This window comes from Augochlora pura, chromosome 7 (assembly GCF_028453695.1).
Source record: "Augochlora pura isolate Apur16 chromosome 7, APUR_v2.2.1, whole genome shotgun sequence".
NCBI classification, from domain to species: Eukaryota; Metazoa; Arthropoda; class Insecta; order Hymenoptera; family Halictidae; genus Augochlora; species Augochlora pura.
Window position 1 is genome coordinate 35,173,023 of NC_135778.1, and position 12,842 is coordinate 35,185,864.

General features: G+C 46.3%; 3 protein-coding genes across 4 annotated transcripts; 1 reads left to right on the forward strand and 2 right to left on the reverse strand.

Moving 5' to 3' along the window:
• Positions 1-84: 84 nt before the first annotated feature.
• On the reverse strand, positions 85-8,266 carry Drep2 (DNA fragmentation factor-related protein 2). Of its 2 annotated transcripts, none has more exons than XM_078187363.1 (5): positions 7,439-8,266; positions 5,152-5,248; positions 4,894-5,067; positions 3,341-3,696; positions 85-2,929 (listed from the first exon to the last, which is right to left on the reverse strand). In XM_078187363.1, exons 1-5 carry the CDS (start codon positions 7,448-7,450, stop codon positions 2,039-2,041), a joined length of 1,530 nt encoding a protein of 509 aa, XP_078043489.1. In that variant the 5' UTR covers positions 7,451-8,266; the 3' UTR covers positions 85-2,038. The 2 variants fall into 2 exon arrangements, with proteins under 2 accessions (XP_078043489.1, XP_078043488.1); XM_078187362.1 differs by having other exon boundaries at positions 85-2,932.
• Positions 8,267-9,585: 1,319 nt separating this feature from the next.
• LOC144473477 (protein I'm not dead yet) lies at positions 9,586-11,788 on the forward strand. The gene is made up of 8 exons (XM_078187369.1): positions 9,586-9,735; positions 9,806-10,186; positions 10,258-10,316; positions 10,384-10,696; positions 10,780-10,922; positions 10,993-11,087; positions 11,156-11,439; positions 11,513-11,788. The coding sequence occupies exons 1-8, from the start codon at positions 9,586-9,588 to the stop codon at positions 11,786-11,788; spliced, it is 1,701 nt and encodes a 566-aa protein (XP_078043495.1).
• Pa1 (PTIP binding protein Pa1) lies at positions 11,584-12,691 on the reverse strand. Its single transcript, XM_078187367.1, has 5 exons — positions 12,512-12,691; positions 12,317-12,425; positions 12,090-12,250; positions 11,784-12,013; positions 11,584-11,712 (listed from the first exon to the last, which is right to left on the reverse strand). The coding sequence occupies exons 2-4, from the start codon at positions 12,383-12,385 to the stop codon at positions 11,794-11,796; spliced, it is 450 nt and encodes a 149-aa protein (XP_078043493.1). The 5' UTR covers positions 12,386-12,425; positions 12,512-12,691; the 3' UTR covers positions 11,584-11,712; positions 11,784-11,793.
• Positions 12,692-12,842: the final 151 nt, after the last annotated feature.

Below are 12,842 nucleotides of genomic sequence, written 5' to 3' on the forward strand. Positions count from 1 at the left end.
CTCTCTCTCTCTCTCTCTCTCTCTCTCTCTCTCTCTCTCACTCTCATCATTCGAGCACCGAGTCCTCTACAAGAGCGTGGTTTATACTTTTTATGTATATGTATAGATATATTTATATATTTATACACAACGTACAGATGTATAATATATATAAATATATGCATATATAATTATATATTTATATGTATATTTAATATCGTTATGTATAAAGTGTGTCTCGCTCGCACGACGACAACGTAGATCGATCGAATCGCTTTGCGCGCGTTTCGTCGAGATTAGTATCCCCGTCGTGTATCTTCGCAGTGTCAAATATACTTACAATAGAAATATATTAAAATTGCAAAGTTTCGCGAACCCGGCCGGTCCGCCGCCTCTCTCGATTCCCTTATATACGTATGTATCATCGGTATATCACTTAACATAGCGAAGATGTCCGCTAACGTAAATCCAAACCGAGGTCTCTTCTTCGTCATTCATATACCATAATCGCGTGCGCGTCTGTATGCAATGTTTTGTGTATCGCGGGCGCGAGTGCGTGCGTGTGTGTGTATGTATGTATGTCTCTTTGTATGTATGTATGTATGTATGCATGTGCGTGGGTACGTGTAGGCGTGTACGTGTACGTCAGGACTAATAAAAACGGCTCGATCGATCTTCCCTTCGCGCGCCCGTTCGAATTTCCAGCCTAGGTGCGGCGTCGCGCTGCGCAGCGCGCCGGTCGGTAGATGAACGAGGCGATCGTCAAGTAGGTCACTTGGTCGGCAATGCGATAAACATAATTTATCGACGTGACCGGTCCACGGAGATCTACTAACGAATACGCGGATATCTGTGATCCTGGTTGTTCTTGTACGAATTTTTGAAGATTTCGAAGCGAAACGGAGACACCTGTCGATAATTGTAAGCGCACAAAATATCCACCACCTTCTAGTAATACCCGTTTCTTTTAATTGGCACAGTGTGACAACCATTTTGCGACTGCGATCGTCTTCTCTAAAACAGAGCGGTCTCTCTTTGCGAATGCTAAAGTGGGAAAGAATGAGGCGAGACACTCGAAACGAGTCGCAGCATTACCGACAGTGCGATCTGGATCGAACCCCTTGCGGCAGGCAACCTGTTCCGCTTCTGCGACAGTAGACGGACGCGTTCGAGGCGCATCGAACGAGCCGTTCTCAGTTGCACCCTCGCCGGTGCCGATGCGATGCGGATCGAGCATAAACGTTGCCCGACTCTACGATCGCGCGTTCTATGAGAAAAATCTTGGAAGAATTTACGTCGGCGCTGATTGAATATCGTGGTTACTGTTCTCCTCTTGCATTCGTTCAGCCTCGGTTGTCTCGCGTCTCTGGCTAGTATTATCGCCTTCCAAGAAGCCTTTATCTCATCTCTCCTGCCCCTTCGCCGATCTCCGATCGAAGGGCACCACCTCTCTCCTCCAACTTTATCTCTCTCTCTCTCTTCCTCTTACTCTTTTACGATATAATCGTTTCGTCTCTCGTATCATCCCTCCCTACCATTGTGTCTCTTCGACCTCTTCGTTATTCTGTCTTCTTCTCTGATCAATTTTGTTTTTAGATAGGGCAGTGTTGTGGACGGTTACGGAATCAATGTCCGTAATCCAAAAAACGTTTCCTACAAGTATACATACTATTTAATAAGTACATACTTCAACAACCGTCTTTAGAGCTAAGTTTATAAGTATCGTATGATTTCATATCGTGTTATCTTTTTTTTTTTTTGCTCTTTTCTTTTCCTCGCCTCTGTACGACGTGCCCGTTCGCGTTTTATTATGAAAACATTTTGAAAAAAATCACGTGTCGCTGCATCACGTCCCTACCCCCTCTGTCCCTCCACGTTCCCGCAATTTTCTCGATCCTCGTCTATATCTCGTTCGCGAATCATTTGCCGTCTGCCGCAGCTCTCGATACGTAACTAGTTTTAATAATAACCATTAATAGGTGTATAATCTATCTATCTATCTAACTATCTATCTATCTATCTATCTAACTATCTATCTATCTAGTAAAACAGCATCATATTAAAGTCTATCCTCCTCCTCCTCCTCGTTATCCTCGTTATTCTCCTCGGACTCTTCCTTGTAACCGGGATGCTCGGAGATCGCGTAGTAGTTCCCGTTGTAGATCACCCCGAGCTCCCTCAACACGTCCCCCTTGATGATCGCCTTGATCGTCCAGTTGTAACAGTCCTCGCTCTCGCTCTCGCGGTCGAGCCGCTCGACGTCCACGATCTTTGAGCTAAGCCGCTCGAGAATGATCCCGATGTCCTTGATACTTAGGTGTTTCTGGTCTACGGTGAGCTGATCGATGAGCAGTAAAAACTTCTCCGAGGTCACGATCTCGTCCTCCATGATCGTGTTCTCGGTCTCGGACTCGGAGCTGTCGTGCTCCTGGTGATGATGATTGTGATGGTGGCGCAGGTGGAAACCAGCGCCGCCGCCCGAGTTTCCCGCAGCCAGTCGAGAGCCACCGGAATCGTCGTCAGCGGTGTCGCAGAACCTAACGTGCCCCTTGGCGAGGCCGACCCGCCTCGTCCCGTCGGACAACGACGACGGCGGTTGCGGCGACGGTGTCTGCGTCTGCGTCTGTTGCTGCTGCTGCTGTTGCTGCTGATGCGGATGATGATGCTGCTGGTACTGCTGATGCTGGGCGTCCTGAATAGGCGACGTGGCCACGGATTTGTGCACCGCGATCCTGCGACCCTCCTCGTGCAACGCGCAACAATGGAAGTCGCACTCGCCGCTGGCGCCGCTATCCGCGCCGTTCACAGGACTCCCGTTCCTCACCACCGGCTGGTGGATGTGGTTCGAACACTCTGGCGTATGGATATGGATGGTGGTGCTGTCGAACGAGTTCGTACCCTGCTTCACCAGGCGGCCGGGGATCCCGTGGGTCTGCGGTTGCGGCTGCTGCTGCTGTCGGCGACCACGGCGACAATTTTAAACGATTGCCATTCCCGTTACGGCTTAGACGCAGTACGGAGTGACTTATCGAGGCTTCCGGGTTCGTTTGCGCGACAGTATTCTAGTACAGTAGGGGCCCTTTCAACGCGGCACTCGTAAAATAACAAATATTTAAGTTCCCCTCCTTTTCAAAATGAAATGAAACGCGATGTTCGTTATTTCGACACATTAAAATAATTTGTATTCGTATATAACGCCGAACTGATACCTCGCATTATAGAGGAGGTTCTACTGTTCCACGTAATGGGACTTCTAGATCTGTCTGTCGTACCCGGAAGCCTCGCGTTTCCCTCGGTAAAACAAATCCCAGCAACCATATACACCCGTACGGAGAATTGATAGGCAGGAAGGTTAGCGTACCATGTCATCATGATTTATCACAGTAATTTGGGGGCTGGTGTAACGGCTGGGACCGATCTCGCCCGCCAGGTGTCCCGACTTTGAGTAATTGAGCTTGTCCAGACTGGTCTGGATTACCAACGACGGCCGCTGCGAGCTGCTCAGGTCCGCCTTCTTTGTCGGCGAATACTTGGAGCTGGCCGCGTCGGATCCTTTCTGTTGCTGCTGTACCTGCGATGACGTGGACGAACGCGGGTCCCACTGCAACACCACGGTGACCCGTCCCTTATTGTCCATGATCTTCCACGACGGCGTTTCATCGTGCAGCTCCAGGGCGTGAATTGTTTCGCAGACTATTTTCGGAATCGCTGAAATCGCTGCAAAATAGGGTCATACCTTGTCACCGTTTTGTTTTGTAGGTTATGGGGGATGCTAGACCGGTTGCCTACTCTACGGACTAGGAGGTTGTCTATCTTAGAAGGGGGATAGCACGTCGAGGTGGTTGTCTTTCTTCGGGAGACTATTCAGTCCCGACGGTTGTCGCTCTTAAGGGGACTCCTGCCGAGAGACTGTCGCCTATTTAATGGGGACTGGCCGCGATGGAATGGTTGCCCGTATTGTAGGAACTATCGTGCTACGCCGATTGTGTGTCTATTCTGCTACGGACAGACGGTTCTCTAAGTCAAGGGAACTTTTACGCTATTCGGAACGATGCGATACCATGCGGATAACTACTGAAAAATGGTATGGGCTGGTGTCTGGTCGGACATACGAAGGCCTGGGTGGCACCTTATCAAAATTCTGGTCCACGTGAATGCGTATCGATCTTTTTGTAGCGTCACTGGCTGACGTACACCCATGCCCGCCGAACAGATCGTTATCTGATCGCCCCCTCGAACGAATCTGCACTTTTGTCTTATTGTACTTATGAATCGATACTGTCTTCTATTCATGGAGGACGAGACCGAATGAGCCCGGCGTCTCTATTATCGCGCGGCTCGCGCCCACGCATTTCAAGTATTAGACTAGTGAAAGGTGTCCCTTTTTTTTCTGCAGGTGTATGCAAAAGTGTCGTCAGTCTTACGGGAAGTCGTGGCTCGATCCTGTAACTATAGGTCCATGCCTTGTGGTTGGCTCGACTTAGTGGAATATTTCGAACAAAATTTTGTAATTTTTGCCATTTACTTTACAGCGAACCAGACGCGATTCAGGGGACGGATCGTCATAGCGAATAGGAAACTACGTACCCTAGAAACGGCACCCGGACACGCAATAAACCCGAGAATGCATCGGAGATAGTACAAAGGGAATATGATCCACTCTTGCGCAAACGACGAAAGCTGTTCGAATATTTGGTTAGCCTTTCGACGAACCGAACCGAAACGACCTGTTTGCCTACTTTCAATAAACGCCCTTATCCGCAGCTACCTGCTAACGAATCTTCTATTTTTGTTCGATGCATCACCGAGTCTCTCTCTCTCTCAACGACAATTTACAAGATATCCCTTCTATACTTTCGTTGTACTTTCTTGGACAGCTATTGGTCTCGATGCTTTAATTCTCTAGATAGATACCGGCGCGTATGATGTCAACACCAGTTGGACACCAGCGTTCACCATGCCTCAGCAACAGTAGGATTGTGTTGTTCGCTAGGGTCTTGAAATACTCGCCGTCCTCCACCTGCGTCCCGTCCGACTCTAGCACCAATGACACATTCTCGTTCTGCGGAACGCCCAATTTCTCCTTGCCTGAGGGATAAAAACACCCCGCTATAAGATTCCGCCCGGCCACGATCTCATCGCCACGAACGATTCGCACGCCGATCAACTTACCCCTGTGTATCAGTTCCTCGAAATTACTAACAACCAGTCCCTTTCTAACGTTACGCCAGCTGTCCCATATCTTAAAAGGTCTCTTGCTCCGTAACTCCTGCACAAAAATCAGCCGTCGTTACCTTCTGACCGTGCCGGAGATGCCTAGCTGCTACAGCGGTTCGCGTCCAAACGACTGAGCAAGTCGTCGACAACGTCAAAGAAAATCTATTCTACATTTAAAAAAAAAAAAAGAAGAAAGAAAAAAAACGAACGAGCATAGGTGCGTAATAATAATAGCCCGCGATTTTTATTTTTAGCAAGCAGATCCGCGGGCTACGGCGAACTACCGCGGCATCGATTCGAGCACGAGGTGGGTCTCCGGGATGCATTAATGAGAGAATTACATCGGATGCAACAAGGTGCACCGGTGAAGACAACATGGTAACGGGTATCGAGGGTGCTCCGCGAATCGTCCCTTGTCCTCGAGGACAGTATTTGCGACACACGCACGCGTTCCAGAAAAAGAAAGCGGAGGGAAAGCAAAAGGGACAAAAAGATCTGGTGCAAGGTATCGCGGAAAGAAGCCGCGTTGCGGACGCCTAGGAGACCTCCGGGGAGGTAAAAAGAGTGAGAGAGAGAGAGAGAAAGAGAGAGAGAGAGAGAAAGAGAGCGAGAGCGAGAGAGCAAGAGAATGGAGAAAAGAAAAAAGAGAGAGAAGGAGATGAGAAGAGTCTATCAATGGGTGGATAGGTTGAAACGAGACGTAATTGCGTGTAAAGAAACCGTAAAACCGTCGAGCCCGCCGGTGGAGAATGCTTATCGCCTAGATGTTAAGCGAACCGAAGTGTCTGCGCCGGGTCAACAGGCAAGTAATTTACCCTCCCCCCCCCCCCCCCCCCCCCCTCCGCCCCCCTCTGGCTCCCGTCCCGCACCCTTCACTCTTTGCCGCGGACGGTGTTTTATACGCGATAACCAAGTAGAACGAACTATAAACAAAGCGCGTGCCGCTCCATCGCGGGGGAAAATTATTATCGAATACCTATACATCCTTGCGCCAGTTTATTGTTGTTGTATTTTATATATATATATATTTATATATGTGCATATTTATGTATATATACATATTTATGTATATAAACATATTTTATAAACGCATCTTACGGCCATACTATTTTACCACGATCGAGCAACAATCATGCACGCGAATGACGTCAGGGGAGTGTACGCTGCGAGCGGGAGGGGCGCGGACCGGGGTGCGTGCGTCCCTGAAGAAAGGCGATGGAATCTTGCGGGAATTCTTTTTCGCGAGGAGACCTCGAGGGCGGAGGATATCGGGCAGGGAAGGCCGGGCTTGAAAAATTGGGACGTGCAGGACCAAGAACAATGTATCCCGTGTCCGGTTGCAGAGAGGGAACGGGGCTGCCGAATACGGGGAACGGGGCCATGGGTAGCGGCCCAGGGTCGAGGTAGGGTACACAGCGATCGGTCGATTATCGTGGTTAACAATTACGTGGATCGGGATCGCACGGTCTGGCACGCGAGCTAATATACGAGAGCAACGCGGGGGAACTCGACACACGGGGAAAACCAGTATTATGTTTGGGTTGTTCCTAGTTTTCAACAGGGAGGCGCAGAGCGGGCGGGCAAGGCGCAGACGCGGGCGCAACTTATGGTCGAAAACACTGACCTGATTCAATCATTTTCGGGTTACCGATCGGATAAAAGGACGGAGGAAACGTTTACACCGGGGGGGGGGGGTCACCATGTGCCTCGATCGACGGCAACGGATTTTTTGGGGACGCTGGGCATGCACCGGGGTTGCGGAGCACCGATAAAGCACGAATCGCGATGCAGGCGATACAAGCGGTGCAACATCCTAGGGAGACCCTCGATAAACAGTGCCGAACGTGTCCGCGGAATCGGATCGAGGTCAACACGATCCTCTCGCATAACCTAAAATGGTTGATCAAGGTGCTCCGGGTCGCAACCTCGATTCAGGACGATCCAGGATGCGCGCCAGTCTATGCGACAAAGTCTACGAAAGCGAGAGGACGATGCGCGTCGATGCGTGGACTCGAAGGCGGAGAATGCGGTGGATGCGGTGGATGCAAAGGATGCGGTGGATGCGGTGGATGCAAAGGATGCGGTGGATGCGTGATTCCTCGGAGGGGACGATCTCTATAGAAAATCCACGGATATGCAGGACTATAGATTTTGTCATGTGGAGGATATTATGCGGTAGTAGCGGACAGGGCTCGCACGGTTTAATCAGACGCGAATTACGAGAAAGCAAAAAATTGCGTACCTCTCTTGCCATTACGTCATATCCCTGCAGGTAAGGGACCGTCCCAGCAAGCACTTATTCAAAAGGAACGAGCAAAGAAGCTGCACGTCGCATTATCGTAGCGACGGGATGCTCTCGTGCACTACTGTCCGCCCACCCTTTACTCGATCTCTCTCTCTCTCTCTCTCCCTCCCTCCCTCTCTCTTTCTCTCTCCTTCTCCACCCTCCTTCGGCCCGTCTAAACCCGTTGCTTTCTCCCTCAATTCCCCTTGTTTCACAACGTTTCCTTGAACCTTCTCTTCACGAAACTTGCCACCGAAACAACACACTTTTTCTTTCTGATTCCTCTCTGTCGGATTGTTTTCTCTAATCGTGGGTGGGGTGGACAGTCATCTCTTTCCGTTATCTACCCTATGTGCGTGCGTTCCACCTCACTCTATTTCGTCTATCTCTGTCTGGCTTTGTCTTGCTCTGTCCGACTCTGGCCGTCGTTCCGTTCTACCTAAAGCTCTCCATCTTCATCCAACCTTGTTCTGCTCGTTCCTCGGGGCCAACACTGTCTCGTGCAATATTCTGACGACCGAGCAACACCACCGTAGAGAGCTGGCTCTTCATTCGCGTGATCAACGCGCGGACCGAACGCGAGCCACTACCTCCTCGCGGGAACACCTCATTCTAGCCAGCCTCGGCGTACAATTACCCGATCTAAGATTTCACTAGCGCATATGGGGGCAAATTGTAACAGTGGCTTCCTCCCAGCGGTTACTGCGGCGACTCCTAGTTTTAGATCGATTCTCTCTCGGTGTACGTACAGACACCCTCGCCCTCACCCTCTCTCTCTCTCTTTCTCTCTCTCTCTCTCTTTCCACCGCCGCGCCTCCTCCTCCTTCTCCCCCACGAGTTCACCCGCAACACAACCTCGCCCCACAACCGCCTCTCTCTTCCGACTGACGACCACTGCCTCCAACGTAGCCCCCGTGATCTCTTGCAGCCACCCTGTTTGCTCCTGCCTCCTACCTCCCCCAGACAGTGCTGCTACTGCTGTTGCTGCTGCTACCGCCGCCGCTGCTACTGCTGCTGTTGCTGCTGCTGATGATGATGATGATAATGATTATAATGTTTATGATGATATTGACGTTAATGTTAATGATGCACCTGTTGTTGCTGCTACCGTCAAACGTTGCTAATCACCTATTTCTATAATCCTCTGCACTGTCGCACCCCATTTGCTTCCACCGTTACCTTCTAACGATACCTGGATTCCTTCGATGTTCCTACCTATTCCGTGTATGCTAATCAAAACTTTCATCTAATGAAACGATTGAAAGATTAGGCGAAAAACACGGTGGAACTTACTGTGCTTTGGTGAATCCAGCAGATTCTTCATTCTTCTTTCATCCCCTTCCTTAGTTAAGTTAATTAAATCCACTCCTCAACAGACAATCATTTTTTTCTAAGCTATCCGTTGACATTTACCGATTCAGCATGGCCTCGAACTTTTCTATGAGCCTAAACATATTTACCGTAAAGTGCGTTCTTTTAGTTATGATAGTATATTCAAATATCCCAAAAAAACTATTCAAATGTATTTTTTAGTCGACTTCGCATTTTACGTTTCAAGAAGCAGCAGAAATCATTTATTTCAATTATCAGATTTCTGCTCCTTTTTCGTGATGGAACAATACAAGTTTCGGCTTTCAGTAATAATAAAATACAATTTTCTGTTACTTTTAAATACTCGAACAGCATCAATTCACGTAGTGACAAAATCCCCAAACTATTAGCAAACGTGACCGACGGGGAAAAGCAGTCGGTATTTTCTGCGTTATCTATAACAGAATATGAAACATAAAATACCATTTTTGTCAGCGATTGATAATTTCAGGGTGCTCTGAATCATAAATTTGAAATTAATTGATAAAAAGTTTTACCATTGACATAAATATTACCATTCATTGAATTTTATATCATCAGTAACAAATCTTTATTCGATATCACAAATATAATATACATATGTGTGTATGTAAACAAGTATGACCGATGGTGATGAATCTGCACTTAGATACGAGCAAACAATTCATGGTAACAGACATTATGTATTAACATGGTGAATGAATGAGGCTAAAAAGTTTATGTATTTACTTTGATTTCAGAAATTGTGAAAAAACATGGCTGCTAGACCTGATCAACAAAATCCTGATGAAACGGAAAGTAAACTACAGCTGACTCTCCGGTTTCTTAAAATTTATTGGAAAATTGTGTTCGCTGTGGCATGGGCACTTATTCTAGTACCATTCGTTTTCATTTATACCGATCCAGTATGTACATATATACAAATGAAACCAACACTATTACTATTCCTCTCTATAATTTGTACAATATTTGTAGCAAGTTCGATGCGCATATACTATTCTTGTGATGGCTGCATATTGGATCACCGAATGTTTTCCGATGGCGATCACATCGCTCATCCCATTAGTGTTGTTCCCAATGTTGGGAGTGCTAAGCACGGCAGAAACTTGCAGCTGTTATATGAACGATACTATAATGGTTTTCATAGGAGGTTTGATTCTCGCATTAGCCATCGAACATAGCAATCTCCACCTAAGAATCGCCCTTGGGGTAATGAAGCTGGTCGGCTGTAGTCATGCCAAATTGCTAGCTGGTGTCTGCGCCGTCACAACATTCATATCTATGTGGGTGTCGAACACTGCAGCTACTGCCATGATGGTACCAATCATATACGCAATCCTGAACGAGCTCGAGCAGGTTTGACTTGTTGCAAATCCCTAATTGGGCTATAATTATTCTACTATCTTTTTATTCGTATCTATATCTAGGCTGGACTGTGTAGAGTGTTCGATACGGTAGTAAATCCGGAGAACCCTCAACAAGAACCGTAAGTATGTAATAAGCAAATAGACAAAGGATATTCGAATCTCCAAATTAGATTACAACTCTCGTAGAGACTTGAGACCAACGAATCTGACAAAGGCCTATTTAATGGCTGCTGCATACTGTTCAACATTCGGTGGAACCGGAACACTCGTAGGCACAGGCACCAATCTCACATTCAAAGGAATATTCGAAAACACATTTCCGGACGCTGAGGGCATTAACTTCACACAATGGATGATAGCCAATATTCCCCAAATGGTGATCAATTCGCTCCTGACTTGGCTTTATCTTCGCATAGCATTCATGGGGTATCTAAGACCGAAAAGTAACGATGCTCAAATGGCGACCATCGGAGAGGAAGGAGAAGCAGTTACGAATCGAGTAATGCTTCACCTTTAATAAGTACCTACTTCCTCCTCAGTATTCTTCTTTTTGTTATTAATATTATCGTCGTCGTGTTACAGGTAATGCAGGCAAGATACAAGGAACTAGGCGGCCTTACTTTCCATGAAACCGGTGTTGCCGTTCTTTTCGGCTTTTGCATAATACTTTGGCTATTACGTAAACCTGGTTTTATCACGGGATGGTCCGAAGCCATCACAACTATGTTAGGCACTCGTCCGTTTCCTTATAGTATAAGGAACTCTCTACCTTATCTCATTTATCTTTGTTAATAGAGACATCCGGGATTCTACGCCTGTTATACTGGTCTCTATTTTGATGTTCTTCATCCCAAAAGACCCTAGTTTTATTCACAGTTTCAGCAAAGATAGTAAGTATCAATTTTTGTCCTAGTTCATAATTTGGTTACCGTAATTACATGCTTCTTGAATCCTGTAGCTACTAAAAGACCACACGTGCCGTCGGATGGATTGATGACTTGGAAAGTGATAGAATCGAAAATGCCATGGAGTTTGATGTTCCTTTTGGGAGGTGGATTTGCGATATCCAAAGGTAGTGTTGCTTCCGGTTTAGCCAAAACTATAGGGAGCGCTCTCGTGCCCTTAGAAGCATTGCCGCCTCCAGTAATCCTCATCCTAGTATCCTTATTCATCGGTTGTCTGACCGAATTTACCTCCAATGTTGGTGTAGCAAACATTACCCTTCCTGTTGTTGCACAAATGGTACACTGAGTATGACAGTACGATTTCAGTAACAAAATATCGCCGCATTTTATTGAATACTGTTTTCTTGCAGAGTGTAGCAATGAAAATTCATCCCATCTACCTGATGTTGCCAACCACCATAATGTGCTCTTATTCATTCCGGTTACCAGTTGGTACACCTCCAAATGCTATCATATCCACGATGGGTCGGATTTCGACAAAATATCTGATGATGGGAGGATGTGGCCCTGCTGTCTATGCCCTTATTGTTCAATGTATTTGTTTCCTTACCTGGGGTAATTTTATCTACGGTGCTTACGAATTTCCAGAATGGGCTAAGGAGAGTGAAACCACTAACGCACCTTAAAATTGTTAAGTTTTTGGGACAGGGGGAGACTCAGTCTTTTTAGGACTCAAATTAATTTCTTGCTGTTCCAATCTGCGATGTCTTAGCATTGTGGAGAGTACTCCATTGAAGCTAGCTGTCTTTTTCTTTGCGCTTCCTTTTGGAGTGCTCTCACCTATTCTTCTCACTGGCAGTCTTGGTGAAGACATCTCGTCCATAAAATCAAAATCAGACTTCTCTTCTGTCCTGAAATTAAATAAAATATTGTGATAAAAAAACTGCATAATTACATAGATTGAAAGTGAACTTTAAATGTCTATACTTGTACTCTTGTGAACCACTGTCCTGTTGATGATTGTTTGAAAGAATAGGAGACGGGCCTCTTCTTCCAGGACATTTCCACTCCAAGTCTAGCACTCTATTATTTGCTTCTAATGCTTCTATCAGCGTTAATATATCATCAGGCTTTAGACTCCATTCATTCTACATTCAAGAAGAGAAATTACTATGAAAACCAAATCTAAAAATATGAACTACATATCTGCCTACCTTCCCATCTGTTTCGTACTTCTCGTCGTCTGAGCAATCGATGGACCATTCCTCCTCGCTGCGTTCCATTATTTTTCTTTGGAATACCGAGCATTCCAACAGAATCACGCTAAAATTAAACTAAACGTTAAACATAAAATCCAATACATAACCTCTCACAAAAAACAACACCTTTTCTTCAATATCATTCGATACCTTAAAATATATATGGTCCAAACTTAGACCATAATATATGATCTAAGTTCGATAGTAATTGGTTCTTGCTGCTTTTCTCATTAAGAATAAAATATATATATATATATACATATATATATACAAGCAAATTTTGACAAAAATTATATACGTATATACAATGTACAATACACTGATTTCTGCAAATATGAACTGTTACACTTCTATCGCAATCTGCTTTACCCTGCTGGCAATTTATGACTAGCAGTTGGATCGTTTTGCCGCAACGTGTAGCGGCGCTATACGGAACCAGATAATTCTTGCCGGAACCTGCAATGTATCTCACGAGGAAAAT

What these genes read in the sequence shown, in the direction of transcription:
- Drep2 (XM_078187362.1), bottom strand. An exon ending in CGAGGAACTGATACACAGGG is followed by an intron (nt 5,068 to 5,151) that starts GTAAGTTGATCG and finishes TTTATCCCTCAG; the next exon opens with GCAAGGAGAAATTGGGCGTT. An exon ending in TGATAAATCATGATGACATG is followed by an intron (nt 2,933 to 3,340) that starts GTACGCTAACCT and finishes GGTCGCCGACAG; the next exon opens with CAGCAGCAGCCGCAACCGCA.
- LOC144473477 (XM_078187369.1), top strand. Translation starts at nt 9,586, where the DNA reads ATGGCTGCTAGACCTGATCAACAAAATCCTGATGAAACGGAAAGTAAA. An exon ending in TCCTGAACGAGCTCGAGCAG is followed by an intron (nt 10,187 to 10,257) that starts GTTTGACTTGTT and finishes ATCTATATCTAG; the next exon opens with GCTGGACTGTGTAGAGTGTT. An exon ending in GAGAAGCAGTTACGAATCGA is followed by an intron (nt 10,697 to 10,779) that starts GTAATGCTTCAC and finishes GTCGTGTTACAG; the next exon opens with GTAATGCAGGCAAGATACAA.
- Pa1 (XM_078187367.1), bottom strand. Translation starts at nt 12,385, where the DNA reads ATGGAACGCAGCGAGGAGGAATGGTCCATCGATTGCTCAGACGACGAG. An exon ending in AGTACGAAACAGATGGGAAG is followed by an intron (nt 12,251 to 12,316) that starts GTAGGCAGATAT and finishes TCTTGAATGTAG; the next exon opens with AATGAATGGAGTCTAAAGCC. An exon ending in AGTGGTTCACAAGAGTACAA is followed by an intron (nt 12,014 to 12,089) that starts GTATAGACATTT and finishes ATTTAATTTCAG; the next exon opens with GACAGAAGAGAAGTCTGATT.